Consider the following 17,649-nt stretch of genomic DNA (forward strand, 5'->3'; position numbering starts at 1 on the left):
CTTTACCTTATTGCTAACACACTGTGTACATCCCTTCCCCCGAAACCTCTTATTACGACGGTCTGTCTCTTATTGAGAATATGTGTAAGGGTCAATTGCTGCTTTGCGTGGAGCTGGCTGTGACCCTCGAACACGATAGAGGTGCAGACGGCGGTGGTAACTATGATGAATCACTTGGCACTTTCATTTACATGCTGCTGAACTCACATTTGGGTCCATTAGAAGCCAAAATCAAATATTTATGTTGTTTATTGGAACTGCTCTGGTGTGATGGCCCTGCGCAGAGGGTTTACCTGAATTAGAGATGAGTGAAATTGCATGCACTTGAGTAAAGAAAAAAGCCATTTCCATTTATTTTTTGTTATTGATGCTGTTGTGTTATTCTTCTTTTAATATAATATACAAATAATACTAATAATGATAAAAGTATTTAAAAAAATTGAGGCATGTAATCACATACACTTAAGGAAAAAATGCCATATCAGTCACTTTTTTTTGTTATTGTTGCTGTTGTATCTTCTTCTTTTGATATGATAAAATATACAAATAAATTGAGATGTGTGAAATTGCATGAACATCAGGGAGAAAAAAAAACATTTTAATCTTTTTTTAATTGCATGCTATTGTATTTCTCTTATTTTAATATAATAAAATCTATGAAGTATAACAGTAATAATACAATTAAATAAATAAATACATAAATAAATAAATATATATTTTTCCAGGTTCAGAAATGATCAAGCAGAATGGCTTTAAATTATTATTTTTTTGGATAATGGATAGTTTAAAGCATTTACTGGAATGAGATTTCCTGTCCAGAAATTGGCCTCCACAGAGACAGAGAGCCAAGTGTAATTGAAACACATCATGTGGCGCAGGGCAAAGTCTTATGGGTTCTTAGTTTGGTGCATATCTGCGGGACACTAGCGCTGAGAAAACGCCATTCCAGAGCTGTTCAGAGGAAGTTAATGATAGCGGCTGTTCCCATGCTGGGCTTTAATAGATATTTGTATAATATCTGTTATTAGGCCTCCGTGGTGGTCAGCTCTCGCCGAGCACCCACGAACAGGGTACAAAATAATCTCTTAACATATTATTAAGAAAAGCCCTCGGCGCCACGCCGCTCTCAGATGGGAAATTAGCACGTTTTCTATTAGCCGGGCACAAGTCATAGATCCTATCAAAGCTAAATGAGCAAAAAAAAAAAGGAGGGACGAATCAAGGAATAGGAAATAGAAAAGGTCCAACAGGCATGCTTTGTCTTTCATGTCACACATCAAAACAACAGAACTGTGATACGTGTCGACCACATGGGAACTGCAGGCAAACTGCATGGTTTGTGGAATTTAAGTGGGGGGAAAAATAAATAAATGAAGCTAAAAAGCCCAGAGAGAGGGCTTGCCCATATTAACGTGAGCGGAACTCATTTATTAACCTAAGACAAGGACTTTTAACGGAAAGCTCTGTAAACAAAAGATTAAACTGGATCTAGCTTTGGAAAATGAAAGGAAAACAAGACCAAAATAATCACAAATCTGAAAAAGGCCTCTGCTTAGATTACAATCGCCACTGCCTACTGGGGTGGAAAAATACTTAATTGAACCATTTCGAGGTGCCGAAAGTTTGCACGATTCCGGCGGAATCCAAACACGCCGGATTGCATAGTGATGACTTGCCAAAAGCGATTGCATGCACTTCCTCATCTAGCCAGTGAATTGTTTCCTGTTTTGACATTTCTATGATAAATAGCTCTTTCACACACACACACACACACACACACACACACACACACAATCACTAACCTTGGGCAACCTCTCCGGATCACCTGGATGTCTGGGAATGACCTTCTGCAGTCTCTGGAAGCCGTAGTCAATAGTTGGTTCGTTCAAAGCTAAACCGCAAAACAAGAAAACGCCATCCGTTAGCATCCAGCGCAGGCAAAACAAATGAACAGATTTGTGTTTTCATCATAAATGTTATTACATTCGCTCTTGAGAATCATGCATTTTATTCCAGATAGGTCTGAGCATTTGAATAAAAGGTAATAACGTGCTGTGCAATACTCCATCAGAGCCACATCTATCACCTCTCCTATTTGAAAGAACGAGGCCTATAATTGATCAGATAAATTTGAAGGAGTTAGCTGATACATTATGAATGAAACAGGCTCGCTCGTACAAACTCACACACACACGCTCGATTGCGACTGTCAACTCTGTGAAGTCTGCATCAGTCCTGCTTCCTGAAGCACCCACTGGATTTATGGGCAACGGGCGATGATGACATATGTCTGGCTATTGCACCCCTTCAGATTTATCCCTCTTTCTCGAACTCTCTCCGCCATCGTGCGCTAAAGCAAAGCAGGCAGGAGGAACACTTCATCTTATGGAGCTTTAATAATCTGTGAATGGTTGACTACAAACTGATGTAGGGCGCTATCATTTCACAGCTGTGCCGGGACTGGCCTCATGAAATTGCTGGCCACAAATAGTAATTAATCTTTTCTTTCACACTCACACATGACGCACACACACATGTTCCCTCCCTCTCAAATTGGAATTTTGAGTATGAAGTGCTCAGGTTATAAATCAGACAGAGCTGCTCCGTATACAAGTGCATGAATCATAATCTCAACTTCCTACTACCGCATGCATTGTGTTTAACAAGCTTTAGAAGAGCGCATGGAGGTCTATTGCGGTCACACTAGACTTTAAGCATGGGAAATTATTTTCAACAAATATCAAATGTGTCACACTCTAGGGCGTCTTTTTTTTTTTTTTTTTGCATAAAATATTTTTAAATGAATAGTGAGTAGTATTTGCCCATGCAAAAACTGTCAACACAATGCTATGATTGTTTCGGTGGTTGTCAAGTTGTTGCAATGCAGCTGGTTTTTAAAGTTAACATGAAATTTTCTGAAAATTTCTAAATTCATGTTATAGATCTTATAGTGAACAATTCATCTGTGCATATATTTAAAAAAAAAATTGACCTAACGTTTAATCAAAATGACATAACTGGACCAGATGAGGGGGAAAAGCATTAAATATATGACTTAATGTAGATATATGATTTAATATACCCTCATCCATAACATAAACTTGATCATAAATGTGTGTAATTTCTGTCACTAACATCAACAACCAGAAATGCACAAATAATAGTGACTGATTTCAAACAGGTTTCCTGAACACTAATCTGCCATTGGCCAGACATACAGATAGCCCCGCCCCCAAATGCATACCATTGGTTGTGGCTATATTAGAATGGACATAAAAAATGACACAGAAGGAAGAAAAGATCACAAGAGGAAAGCAAGCAGAACATCAGCATAAAAGTATTATCAGACATGAATGTAGATGTCGTTGTCAGTGATGAGGCCGTATGAATCAATGCGCTTTTCCTTTTTGAGAGATCAAATCTGTCTGTCCCCTTAGTCAGCACGCTGTTCGCCGCTGAACTCTGACGGAAACGGGGAGAAACAACTAAAGAACTAAAGCAGAGAATGAGAGATGACAGCCTGAGAGGAGAAGATGAGCATATTAGACAGGAACTTCCTGGAAATAATTGGGTGACTTTATGATGAAGTGCTACAATTACATCTAAGTGTAGTAGGGGGCGGCAATCCAATCAATTTGATTTGATCAATATCAGGACAGTGCTTGTGTTTTGGCGCACACGTATGCGTGTCATCGTGTGACAGCAGTGATGCTATTTGACATGCCATCTTGCATGGCTGAAGACAAAGTAGCGTGCAGGAATCCGAAGTAAGATGTCGGCTTGTTAATAAAGCATTGATCGGGCGTATTGATTTTACATGACATGGCTTTCACAAGGATGTAGCTCTCTGACGCACACCTTCACCTCCCCTTTTCCTTCTCCTCTCGTCTGTCGTTCCTAGACGGACACCCTCCACCTCTCCGAGATGTAAATGTTTGTATTACAGCACTTCATTATGCCTGAATTTGCCCATATGAGGCTATCCATCATTTTGGCCCGTTTTTCATGTCTGGCGCCTGGAACTACACAAATGGATCATGCACTTTGACACTAGCCCTTCAGAATGTGTATTTGCCCTGGGACACACAATAAAAGTACCCGGTGACATTAAATATGGCCCAAAAGTGGGCAGATTTACAGCCGTTCTGATGGCACTTTCACACAGCGCAGCCCCGAGCAGCAACATGTTGTTCTGCGCTCTGACATTGAGGCTTTGCTGATGAAGGAATGTGTGCGGTTTGATAAATGTATCGGAACAGTGGGCGCTAAACGCTCTTCAGTTATTGATCTGATGCTAATGCAGTAAAAGAGGTCAGTGAGACCTTCATTAGCGCAAGACAGTCCCTCACCTCTGAGATCCTCCACCTCAAACACACCAGGAATTATTAACTACAGCTGGGTGAAAAACACACTGATTTACTATGGTAACCACAATTTATTGTACCAAATACCATAGCATAACTGCAACAGCATTGATTTTAGCCATAGCACTTGTCATAAAAAAATAATCAATTAAAATAAAAGAGTTAAATAGTAATCATGGTTTCTAGCAAAATACTACAACATATCTATAATAAAACTGTTTGATTGGCAATACACAGCAATAAATAAATAAACAGACAGACAGTAAATAAACTTGATATAAGCAAATTAGTTATGAAAAATAATTAAATAAAAATATAGTAAAAATTGTAATTAGTTTCTTGCAAAATACCATAACAACTCAAACATAAATATAATATTAGCCATTAAATTAGTAATTAAAAAAATAATACATGAATAAATAAATTTTAAAAAAGAAATTAAATGTTAATTATATTTTTAGCAAAATACCATAGCTACAATAACTGTTTATAAAAATAATAAATAAATAAATCAGAAAAAAATGCCTATAAAATCATATCTACCAAAATAGCATAGCTAAAATAGAAATGTTTAATATTAGCAATAAAAATAGTTATGATAAAAACATTTTTTTATTAATTGACTAATTAATTACAATTAATAGTTTATTTTTCCCAAGTAGGAACAACATCTACATTTTGCATGGTTTTTAGGTGGTTACTTACTGATCCAAGTAATAAAACGTCCACCCTAAAAATATTCTGATCTCTAGATATAGCTCAATGTAAATCTATTGGATTTTTTCCACCAATTTTATCACCCACCAAGTGAAAACCAAAAGCCGGATCACTTTGTGTAAAGTAATACACAATTTAAGGTGTCATTCATGTCTGTAGCACAAATGGTGCACTTAAGCCCCATATCAAACATCACTAAGAACTCTAGTAGCCATGATATTTTTGTGGAAACGATGGTTACCATGCTAAAAAAAAAAAATTATAAGGGGAGTACTGTTGCAATTCCGAAAACATAAAATTGATAAAAATGACAGAGAAATGAATGGAAGAAGAAACAGATGTGGTTTTGGTGTGTGTGTGTGTGGGGGGGGGCGTTCGTGCTACTGGGCCAGCTGGGAAATATGGAGAACAGATTGAGCAATAACAGTTTAAATCCAGACAGACTCCTGCAAGCATCTCGCTTCTCCTTCACTCTCACATCGTTGTACTATAAAACACTTTTTCTCGTTTTTTCATATCTTCCAGCCCAGGCCTGAGGCTAAGCCCCTCCCACTGGCCTTTGAGCCGGCCCCCCAGCCCCGGGCTCGGCCAATCAATAGCACTTTCCTGTTTAAGAGCTGGGTAATTATGAGGTGGGGAGAGTAGGTGACCTTTCACCTGTTCCGCATTACTTTGCTGATATTAAGATAAATTGCCCGATTTTGGGTAAACATATGCTGCAATTCAGGCTGTCAGCGCCGGTTTGCTCAGGGATAATTTGTATTGATCTCTCCGTTTCTTCCCAATTCTGCTTACTGACCTCACGGATAATGAGAGAGAGAGAGTGTAAGTGCTGGATATGGCCGTAGTCACCTCTGCTTTTCACCGCATATGTGTGTGAGAGTATCTGGAAGCCTGGCGTATGTCAGTGGCAGAGTGTTTTGCTTACGTCTTCATTTGTCATCCATTTTCTGTTTGTTTGTTCTATCCATCCGGAATGGAAAGAGGGGGGCCAAACGCCGTTTAGCACTCAAGCATAACTGAACACGTTAAATCAAATCAGGCTCACGTCTCATACGGGACCGTTATGAATTATGGAGCCACTCGTATAAAAGGGAAATATGCTTGCTAATGAGCTAGCATGTTTTTTGGGCCGCCTCGCACCCGAACGAGCAGAGTGAATGAACAGAAGGGTTTGCGTTTGATGGATGACAAATCTAAAGCTCCTTGGGCTGGTCATCATGTTTAGTTGTTTTTTTCACCCCTCATTTGTAAAAGAGAATGTTAAGCACAATCTGCCAGGGACTTAACGTAAAACAGCCTCTGATTTTACGTCCAGAGAGAGTCTGTGTGTGTCTACATGTCGCCTGCTCGTGTATGCGTGTGTGTGTGCGTGTCTCCATATATTTCAAGATTGAGTGTTTTGACCTTGTTCTCGCAGACTGTATATATTGTCATTCTTCAAAGCTGACACGCTAGAGTGCGGCAGATACTAAACTGTGACACGTTTTTATTTAGCAATAAGAGAAGCGTCCCATAGTAACATCACTGGGAAGTGACACAATCGCAATCAATCACAATAAAATGCAACTTCACGGATTCGCAAAGTTACGAGATGATGAAAACTTGCTAAATATACCGTGAAAAAAACTACTTCCACACTGGTGATTTTATGCAAAATCTGGATTCAAATGGTAAAATACTGAATTGGAAACTTAAAAATATGATCAAATTAGCCAATATATTAAATAAATGATGTTTAATAGACACTTTACACTGGAGTACTGGAGAAACGCAAAACATGGTAGAGAACAACCAAAGTTTTTAGGGGAGTAAACCTAATTCATTCTGAAGACTTTAGTGTTGCAGTCTGGGTAATGAAGTGTTCTTCCACTGACTATCGTCCATAAAATGAAAGTTAATTAAATATATTGAAATATATAAATAATCATCTATCTATCTATCTATCTATCTATCTATCTATCTTTTTTTTAATCCCATAATGTTGTTTCATACTTGTAAATGAAAGACAAAAAAAATAAAGTTCTTTGAATTTCCATCCATTGTAACATCCTTAAAATGCATATTCTACACATTTCTGCATTCAATTCTGTTCAAATTCTTTTCATTTGGTTAAAAAAAAATCTGTGCTTGCATTCCAGACGTCCATTACATCCCGTGATGATAAGAGTGTATCTTTGGCTCTGATAATGAATGGCTTTCTGGCTGTTGCTCTCTATTACTTTGTCTAATTATCCTTAACTGCTGCGAGCTTATCTCTGCCCCACCTCCACCATCAAGAACCACTTTTCCACTTTTTTTTTTTCTTCTACAAACACAAATCAGAAAGGGGAAACACAAGAGATTTTAAAACGGAGAGAGATCTAGAATAGTGCTGCCCATCTCGGGATTGTCAAAAAGTTTCTTAAGGGAACAGAGAACGCCTGACTGTTGTCAACACGCACTGTGAAAACAAAAACATAGAAAGGAAATGTCTTTTAACACGGATTGCCCATTGTTCCACAGCTGAGCGACAGAGACATGCAAGAAACAGAAAGAAAAAAATGAAAGAGGAAAGCATCAAAGGCCAAAGAGAGTTTCTAAGTTGAATGCAGCATAATAAAAACAGGAAAACATTCATTTGTTCCAGCACAGCTGCTGGATTTCACTCTAAATTAGGTAAATTTTCATTGCAATTATGACCATCTTCCTGCAACTGCCCGACCAAGAGATGTAGTAATAATTCAGTTACTTTTATTTAGTGAAAACAGACCACCTTCATAATTAGGATTTCTTTGAACTGACCCGAAATATAATCTGAGAGAAGGACTATGGCATTTTTTTGCTCTTAATAAAAGAGAGATATACACATAGGCGTGGGAAGTGGGGGTGCTGCAGCTGTGGGCAACTGTTTAACTGTTCGGAATAAAAAAAGAAATCGGAGCGTCTATTTACACTAAGTGCAAATAGCCCACATTGTTGGCAGAGGCTATTTACACTAACTCCACCCACCAACGTGTGATTGGGATAGTCAACATTTCAAAAGACGGTCATCAATTGTCAGATTCAGTGGCATAGATGGTAAAGTGTGTGTCATACTCTTTTTGGCACGTTCGACCCGGATTCGAATCTGCCTTTTTGCGAACTTTTTTTCTCCCTTTCAAATTTCAAATTACATCAGAAAAGCATTTATTTTTTATAAAAATGAAGGAAATAATCAAAAAGTTAAAAAAATATATATATATTGGGTAGGGTTAGTATAGGTGTAGAGGGCTTTTGTCCCACTAAGGTGGCATCCATTTAATAATTTGAATTAAAATTAAAATTTACACTCTAAGTTATTATTGCATACTGTTTTATAATGTATTACAATGCTGAGGTGCAGAATAATTGCCACTATTTGCAATAAGTAATTAGCAGAATACCCTGCTATTTTAACATAGTATAAATATAATCTATAGCTATTTGCACTCAGTGTAAATAGCATATCACTAAAAATACTGCTATTTTCACGTAGTGTAAATAGCATGTATCGCTAAGAAAATATGCTATTTTCACCTAGTGTAAATAGCCTCTATCGCTATATATCGTATATATATATACACACACATTTTAATCACATTTTATTACATATAAAAAATAAGTGTCTATATCATCAAATGTTATATGCATTAAATCTAAATGTGATATCTATCATGTAAAAAATGTAAAACATAATAATAAATAAAATAAAATAATAAAATATATAATATATAAAATGATATAGTACAAAATATAAAATATTTTAAAATAATATTTATATATAAACTTAGACTGGCAGTGTATAAAACACTTTATTAAAAATACTAATGTTAGGTGACTAAATAAAGTGTGCTAGGCCATGTGATTTCTTCTTTGCTGCACAGGTGCCATGCTAATACTGCCTGAACCAAAAGGTTCAAATGAAAGCGATTTTAAGGATTAAAGTGGAAAAGAATGAAGGATGGACATCTAAAAGGGGAAAAATTAGCTGATGGCTGACTAGTTTTGTACTATTACAGTGCTTTGAATTTCAAGCCTGATTTGAGGGGAAAAAAAAGCAAACTAGTGAGGAAGAGGGGGAAAAAAGTGTGGTTTTCGGAGAACATAGTGAGCCGGAGCTCTTCAACGTGCCGCTAACTTCTTCATTTTATTGCCAGCTGTCTCCGAGGAAGCTATTTCATCTCCGAGAAATTCAGATACTCCGGAAATTAAAATTTCAAAGATCTGTGGCGTGAAAAAAAGAGAGTGTGGGAGGAAAAAAAATCAATGGAGGCAGATCAATGCTCATAGAAATTTAATGAACTTTGAACCGATACAGGCATGATGATGAGAAAGAGAGAGCGGGGGCCGCTCGAGCCACCGATAAAGTGTCGACAGGACAAGAGAAGCCCACTCTCACGATCTAGGCCGTTCATATTTTATTTCCCTGACAGAAATTATATTTCAAGTCTATTTCTGTAACAAGGAAGGTTAAAAAAGACCCCCACCCCTTCCATTTCTCTTTTCCTCCTCCTTTTGTCAGCATTCTCCATCCATGTGACTCACCTCCGGCGGATCTGACTCAAACCCAGCGCTTTAACGGCTTGCCGATATCAAATCGAATTGGGTTCCGCCTTCGCCGATACCAGACGCAAATGAATATTGTAAAATGAAGATCAATACATGGATGAAGTGGAGGGGGGGGTCGATGGGCGCTAAATTGTTGCTGCATTTCATCCTCATTCTAGATGAGTTGTGTTTTCCTTTGCCGGTCAATACTTTGTGGCTTCTCTCATTAATCTATAAATAAATTTGGCGATGAATGTGGCGCAAGGGTTAGGCCCGGGTCAGAGGGCTGCAAACGGGAAGATGTTTGGGAACGAGAGAGCGCCCCATCCATCAGAACGAGTGCTGGCCACTGGAGCATGACTAATTTCTCTGACTTAGTGAGGACAAACCTATTTAAAGCTGCCAGAGGTAAAAAAAAAAATGGCCTGAGCCAAAATAGCAACCAGCAGGGCCAATTATACCCAAATCGCCCAGTGCAACTCTCTTTAAGGAGAGAGGGTTCATTCGACTTGACAAGGAAACTTTGTGATTTATCAGGGCCGCTGGCCAATCAACAGGCCGGGAGCTCGGAGCCCTTGGAGAGCCCGAGAGCACGCTGTGGTCAAAGTCTCGGGGAGCCGAATGGGGTGACGTTGTCACCGGCGTGATAGACAAATGAGTCTCGTTAGAAGTGGGCAAAAAGCGAGGAGGGGTCTTGAGACTGGGAGAGGAAAAAAGCGAGAAACAGAAAGCAAAAAAAACGCTTGACTCGTACTAATAACAGAACCGATCCAGAGCGGTCACGGCGGGTTAAAAGACGGAGCACCCTGTCACGCCGCAGGTTTGGAAATTAGCAAATAATGTTCCCGAGCCCTGATAAATGTCTGACGGGCCTCCCTCGCAAATCATTTTTTAACATTTTGATGCATGTCTACAATCCCATCGGAGGAAGGGAAAAGTTTACTGGCCCTCGAATGTGCCGTGACAAATGAAGGCCGGTAAATGTACGATTTCTGTATGAAGTATAGTTCATTTTCACCAATTCTGGTAAATGGGTGTCACTGATTAGGACAAATAGTCTGGAAGGGTGATAGCTCCTGCCGTACGTCTCTATTCCTCTCTCTCTTTCTCTCCCTGGCCTCCAGTGGAGCGTTAAGGCCGTGGTCACCAGTGACCATGCCTAAATAGAAAGCAATAGTTTTGATGCAATTAGAGTCCGACGTTGAGCTTTATTTATGGCTGGTGTCATTGTTCGGAATGGTTTGTAAAAGCGCTCAGGAGGCCTGGCTCCGTTAAAGCGTCTATTAGAGCCGGAGCGCTCACATACATATATATCTTAATTTATATCTCTCACTTTCCCCTTGTTAGGAGCCAAAGGAGATCATTGCTGCCTCCAAATTTGGGTCATAGAGACAGACGGAAAGTATTTCCACGTATACTCTGTCATTCCAATTTTGTTGATAGGGATGTACCAGCTTATATTTAAGGTACTTTTGAGACCGAGTCTCCCAAAAAGGCACTGTGACAAAGAAAAAAAAAGGCAATTCTGACAGCAGCTTAAGGCAAAATTTGAAATCATTTTGTATTATCTATTAAAACAAAGATAGATATTAAAAAATATTTATTTTTATTTTGTTGTGTACATTGTGTACTACTATATATAAGTGCACAATAAAATAAAAAATAAAGCTTTTTAATAACTATCTTTAATCTCTATCATTAATATTAAATTAAATTCTGAATTACATACATAAGAAAATAGAAATAAAAATAAAAAATAAATAAAATAAAACATTATATTTATAGTTATCTTTTATTTTAATATAAAATATAATAATATTTTATAATTAATATTATTATTATTATTAAAAATAAAATATATGTCCTGGTCCAAATTCCTGTTTCAATAGAAAATACATCAACACAAGAAAAAAACTGCACTCATCAAGCCATTTCATGAGAAATTTAAAGCGAACATCTGGATGGGCTTTTTAAAATAGCCAGATCAGCTAAAGAGAGCATTTGCGAGTTGAGAGCTATTGGCAAAGGGACAAACACAGCCGTCCTGCTTTGATTTATTTATTTTTTTTCCTTTTTTATGGACCCTTCTGACAAACTGTTCAATGCCAGACCTGATCAATGGATAACCAATACAGGTATCAGATGGCGCAGCGGTGGCCTTGTGTTAACAAAAGTCATGATCGTACAAACATACAAGGTTAAAGCTGAAAAAAATAACAGAACACACAAATCTTTGAAGGATACAAAGGGATGCAGACTCAATAAACCACTGCAGTGTTTCCTTTTAAATAAAGACGATAAGAACCCGGAGCCGTAAATAGCCCTAACACACACACACATGCGGTAGATCTGAGTGTTAATGGACGGCTATTGAATAACACTGTTTTAGGCCCAGTTCTGGCAGCTCATAAACTACCGGAGACCCGTTTGCGTAACCTTATGGGATGCCGACATCCCATCACAGGCCCTCTTTAATGTCCCCAGGTCTTGGTGGATCTCTGCGGCGTGTTTAATTTCACTGCTGTTTAGCTGTGTCAAAGAAAGAGGCGTTGGAGAGTACCGGAGGACATTAGGAGCCGCTTTCAGAGTCTGAGCAGAGTAATTTGTTTAAAGAGCATTGACCTCTGAGACAGGCGGCTTGTGTTGGCCGTGATGGAGGAGAATTATCGACTCTTAAAGTAGCACGGCACTCTGACATGCGATTGCCGCCACATCTGAGCGAACACGAAGGACCTTTTACAACACCTTCAGCACTGAAACTATCGCAGGGCGATGAAGCTTTCTGAGGGAATCTCACAAAAAGCCATCACAGACATAAACACATTTTCCCCATAATGCAAAGAATAAACAAAAAATAAATAAATGATTATATTTATATTATAATCATTGTATTATTTATATTCATGATTATTTAAATTAAACACTGTATTACACTAATTTTACTGAAATATATAATTGTTGTAAAAAACATAATGCATTAAAAATCCTTAAAAATTAATGAATATGCACACATAGGGCTGATATGCACGTATTTTGTGAAATTCACCCTATACTTCACCCAATGCATCATGATTTTAAAGTAATATTAGATATTTATTTAAATAAACCTCCTAAATATGCATTTAAAAAAGCAATTTAAGTAAATGGTGAAATTACAGCATACATCACTCAACAGATGGTTGCTGTAAGCTAGTAATGATAAAGGCCATATCTGAATGTACTACGCCCCTGCATAAGGAGGTCACAGCACTGTATTTATTTGGCCGTGATTTATCAGATGACAGCGAGGGTGTGTTTGACTCAGAAACAAGAGGGTGGTCAGCATGAAATGTTGTAACGCCCAACAAAAACACTGTTTGTACCTTTTTTCCTTAATGACTTTGTAAAATATCCAGCCTTTACACAATTGAGCAAATATCCACAAATAAAGAGAGAGAGAGAGCGAAAGCTGTAACTAGTGAAGGCTTTTAGCATTTCCAGTTCAAAGCATCTGTTTATGAACTAATTACAGGCATAAACTCGAGCAATTTGTTTCGATCGATAGCACTTACAAGTGTTTAAGAACTGAAGAAGAGGAGAAGAAAAAAATGAAATGTAGAATGAAGAAAATAAAGAAAATAATCATAATTACAACAACTGTTTTTTGATATAGTCGCATATTTAAGAACATTCATTCATAAATATGCTTTGAAGGGGAACTTAATTGACTTGAAATGTCAACCAGTTTGATTAAGCCTTATAACAGCATGGATTGAATCCAGTCTAGCATGTGTGTGTGTGTTCTGATTTGCCTGTCATTTGTGACCTCAGAGAGGGAGGTGAGGCATTATGGGGATTGCAGTTCAGAAGATGAGAGGGACGGGGCGTGTAGTCTGTGACTTCCCTCCTTTAATTTGAGGGGATAATTAACTAAGTCCTCAAAATCTCCGCCAGTAATTATATCTCCTCACTGATGAGCAGGAACAAGGATCAGTGAGGGAAAACAAACAACAAACATCTCATGAAGACAGGGGAAGGTGGGGTTGACAGATGATGGTTTGTCTTCTATAATGGCCTCCAGTAAACTTTGAGTAGGCGATATAATTATACAGTATAAACGTCTGTATATACTGTTTATATAAACTATTTTTTAATTATTTATGGTGATTTACACACCAAATAAGCATTGAAGTAATTAAATATTTGGTAATCTCTAAAGAACTTAAAATTTGTTTAAATCTAGAACACAAGACTTGACGGTGCTTTAGAAGCTTGTCTGTTAAACACACACACAAACACACTGCATGTTTAGTCATTGATTGACTAGGCAGCAAAGCAGCTGTTTTGATTTTGAACACAGCCCAAGTTTTACTATGATCAGTAACTATGGTTACCACAGTCAGTTTTTGTTAGGGCTGATGACGCACAGGCTCGTCAAAACATTATAATGTGTGCTGAATTTGACACAGACTCACTATTTTATGCTTATTAGCATTAGCACATGTTTGGTCCCTGAGTCTCTGTGGCTTTAACGATGGCAGACATTAATGTCTGAGCAGGTCTGGTATTAGCCGGCCCCGTGTTCTCGGGTTTCATTATCGCAGGGGCTCGTTGGCCTCTGCCCTGCTCCTGCTGAGAGGGTTAAATGTGGGAGGGAGAATCCGCCCACAGCCTCTGTGGGGCTGAGATGGGGAACAGCTGCCTGGGGGGACCGGGGCCCCTTCCTCACCTCCCTCTCTCTCTCTCTGTGTAATTTTCTCTCTCTCCCTCTCTCTCTCGGCCTTGACATTCCTGAGTGTGAGAGTAATTCCTGATGATTATCTCATTGTCCTACTCAATTTGGGATCAGGCACACTGCTTCCAGGTCAAACACGGTGTGACCGTGTAACCTCCAGTATCAGCTGTACCGAGGGAGAGAATACTCTCATCTAAGACCACGTAAAAACACAATCGGCCCAAATGCCGCACAAAGCGCAACCTTGTGAGCTGGTCACACATAGGTACGCACACATGAGTAACCTGGGCGACAAGAAACACTAGTGTTTTTGTGCAAAGTAGAGGACAGGGTGCAGGAGAAAGGGGTCGGAGATATGTTGTCAGGGTTGGCAGCTGCCCCCAACTCCATTGCCCTGCCTAAGATGGAGGAGATATTGGGTTACAGAGGCATGCATCCCACGATGGGGTTCAGCACTTAAGGATGGAGCCAAAGATGTGAGAGAACCAACTGAAGCTCACCTGTATACACAAATCGCCCCGGTGCACCTTTGCAGAACTGCTTGGACTTGTAGGACAAGGTGACCTCTACGACGCCCGGGATGTGTCTTGGAGGGGTCTGCACTCGGATGGCATGGGGCGTAATGAGCTACGAGAAACAATGGGAAAAGTTGGTTAGGACCATGCAAACTGCACCAATTGCTGCATTGTTTTGAACAACTGGAATCCAATGAAACCCTTCAAAAATGTTTCTTGTTGTTTGAGGGGTTTTTGTTTACCTAGAGCTCAGAAATAGGGCATTCTTAAACAGTTGCCAAACTAGGTTAGGATTGTGCCAGTTGTTGAATAGATTCGAAGGCCACAGTGGTACATTAACCTGTCAAGGAGAAGCCATTCAAAAACCAACTGCAAACCTTCTTCGTTTTTTTCTCCTCGCTTTAAAGTTAACGTCAGCAAACAGACCTTGGATTACACCGAGCCAAGGAAAGGCCAAGGGGCAGGAGTCCTGCTAAAATCACCTCCATATGTCTTTCCTTCACTGTTTTCCTTGCTTTCCCTGGCTCGTTTTTCCCCCTCTGAGATATTTCACCCCTAATTGTTCAATTGTTTTGCAAGACCTCACGGTTCGGCAAGGAACACGGCGGAGGCCTCTGTGGACTTATTGTGGGGCTGTTTAGCATGCAGTTTGTTTATCTAACTCCTTATCTGCTCTTGTGATTAAACTAGGAAAAGAAAAATAATAAAATAAATCGAATAAACAAATGCTGATTGGCTCGTTGAGGCTCCAACCGGCAAATATATGCCAGACAGCTTTATCAACTCATAAAGGAACACACTAACCTGAAATCTTTATTAGCTCCGAACTAATTACTACGCAGCTTCGGCATCCCTTTAGTTCACTCTTATTTATATGTTTATGTGGCGTGAAATGAACAAAAAGTAAATGTAAAGAGACAATAAACGGACGCCAGCGTAATTGCATTAAACCTGTAGAAGCCGGGCTTCATAAACTGTGTATAATCACAGTTTTCACGTAATCGCTTTTTATAGAATCTAATGAAATTCATTAGAAGGCTGTTACAGAAACAAATGGCTGGGCAAATACCTCATGCACAATAAAATGGTTTTACGCCAAAGTCTTACCTCACTCCATACTAGCATGGTGCCAAACACGACCTGTAGTCCATCGAAGAAGTTATCGCCAATGATGATGACCGTGGCTCCTCCAGTGGTCCAGCCTTCACTGGGGCTAATGGCCTTTATGCACGGGGTAGCTGCTTATAACAGGACAAAAAGCACAACTCTCAGGATCCCGCTTTTGTACGGACATGCGCTAACCACATGCAGATCACGTAAAGACAAAAGGCCTGCGTCGTACATCAACACTTCCGTGTAGAAATCGGCCATTAAACTGTTCGCTAACACAATGAGAGGGAAAAGAAAACATCGACTGATGCGCCTAGCCCCCATCTAGCAGATAAACCACCATACGGATACGCTAGACCAAATGCAGCCGTTACTGATGATTAAGCACTGTGTGAGCTAGGACTGTCGATTTATCTGTCGGGCTTTCACAGATCTGACATCAGTCAATCAAAAGGTTGCACGTATGGAGAGCGCAGAAAAGCGGGGGTTTGATTTTTCATGCACCCGCTAATTGGGTCGAGCCTTTTCATCCGCAAACTTCGCCTTTGGTTTAAAAACTTCCAACTTTCTCCTCTCTTCCAACCCTTTATCTCCCTGTTTCTCTTATCTTTTGGTAATGATTACTTTTTGGGGTCTTTAAAATCATATTTTAGAGAAGATGAGGTGGGATTTGTAGGTTTACGTTTGAAATCGCGCTAATGGTGACAAACACGTGTTCTTAAATGAGAAAATGAGGCCGTGGCTCTGACCCCGCCTTTGTCGGGAAGTTAGCCAATGGCTCATTAGCATACATTATTGTACTGCCCCCCTCCACCCCTGCGGAGTCGAGAGGTGCTATCACAGCTGTAAGCGGTCAGAGGCCCAGGGCGACTCGACCCCCCGTTAACATCTTAGCGCTGCACGCTTTGATCAGCTTTTCCTCTTCACTGTGTTGACTCTGTTCCGCCACCCCCTCCAAAGCACCTTTTGAATACGAACTCCAGTGCAAAGAGAGCGCAGATACAACAACACGCCGCTAATACTGTCCAACAATTCAACCGCAACAGTAGCCCTTCACCTTGAGCTGTTTTGATTTTATTTTACAGCTTTCCCTGCCCACTCTCTTCATTTCTTTTCCAGGAAAAAACAATGGCATTGTGCTTTTAGATTTTAAGGTCTCAGGGAGATTATTAATAATGCACAGAAAATGGTTGGCGTCTTTGGAAACCCTCTCAGCTTAGAATCTCTCCCCTCCATTAAAAGTGTCTGAGATCATTTTCATCAGCCCACAGACTCTGACATCATTTTATCACCAAAAAATATTCAATACACCACTTATCCAAATACTCATGTTGCTCTCAGTTTTTTTAATAATTATAAACATATGTATTGCATATTATAAATAGTTAAAATTTATATAAATAAAACTATATTTAAAATGATATATTATTTATGTAATAGTTTTATAAATAAAAGTATATATTATACATTATTATTAATTTAATTTGATATTAATATTTTTTTTTTATAATTTTGAAAGCCCATTGTTGATTAATATGTTTAATATATTTAAAGAATAATTTAAAATGGGATGCTAAAATCATTAAAATCATATCATAAATAATAAAATATGACTACATAAAAATTCTTACATGATTTTTTTTTTTTTTTTAAAGGAGACCCTAAAATCTCTATAATAGTC

At 38.9% G+C, this 17,649-nt stretch overlaps 1 protein-coding gene across 2 annotated transcripts in view; it reads right to left on the reverse strand.

The window, feature by feature from the left end:
• LOC107653108 (transcription factor COE3) overlaps positions 1–17,649 on the reverse strand; it is a 113,015-nt gene that overhangs the window by 9,002 nt on the left and 86,364 nt on the right. Inside the window, exons 9-11 of one of the 2 annotated variants that reach the window (XM_016439743.1) lie at positions 15,966–16,099; positions 14,844–14,970; positions 1,803–1,891 (exon numbers count right to left, since the gene is read on the reverse strand). In XM_016439743.1, coding sequence (XP_016295229.1) covers positions 1,803–1,891; positions 14,844–14,970; positions 15,966–16,099 — 350 coding nt within the window. The remainder of the gene's footprint in view (positions 1–1,802; positions 1,892–14,843; positions 14,971–15,965; positions 16,100–17,649) is intronic. The other variant, XM_016439744.1, reaches the window with a different exon arrangement.

Source organism: Sinocyclocheilus anshuiensis, unplaced genomic scaffold, assembly GCF_001515605.1.
Source record: "Sinocyclocheilus anshuiensis isolate Anshui unplaced genomic scaffold, SAMN03320099.WGS_v1.1 scaffold1328, whole genome shotgun sequence".
NCBI classification, from domain to species: domain Eukaryota; kingdom Metazoa; phylum Chordata; class Actinopteri; order Cypriniformes; family Cyprinidae; genus Sinocyclocheilus; species Sinocyclocheilus anshuiensis.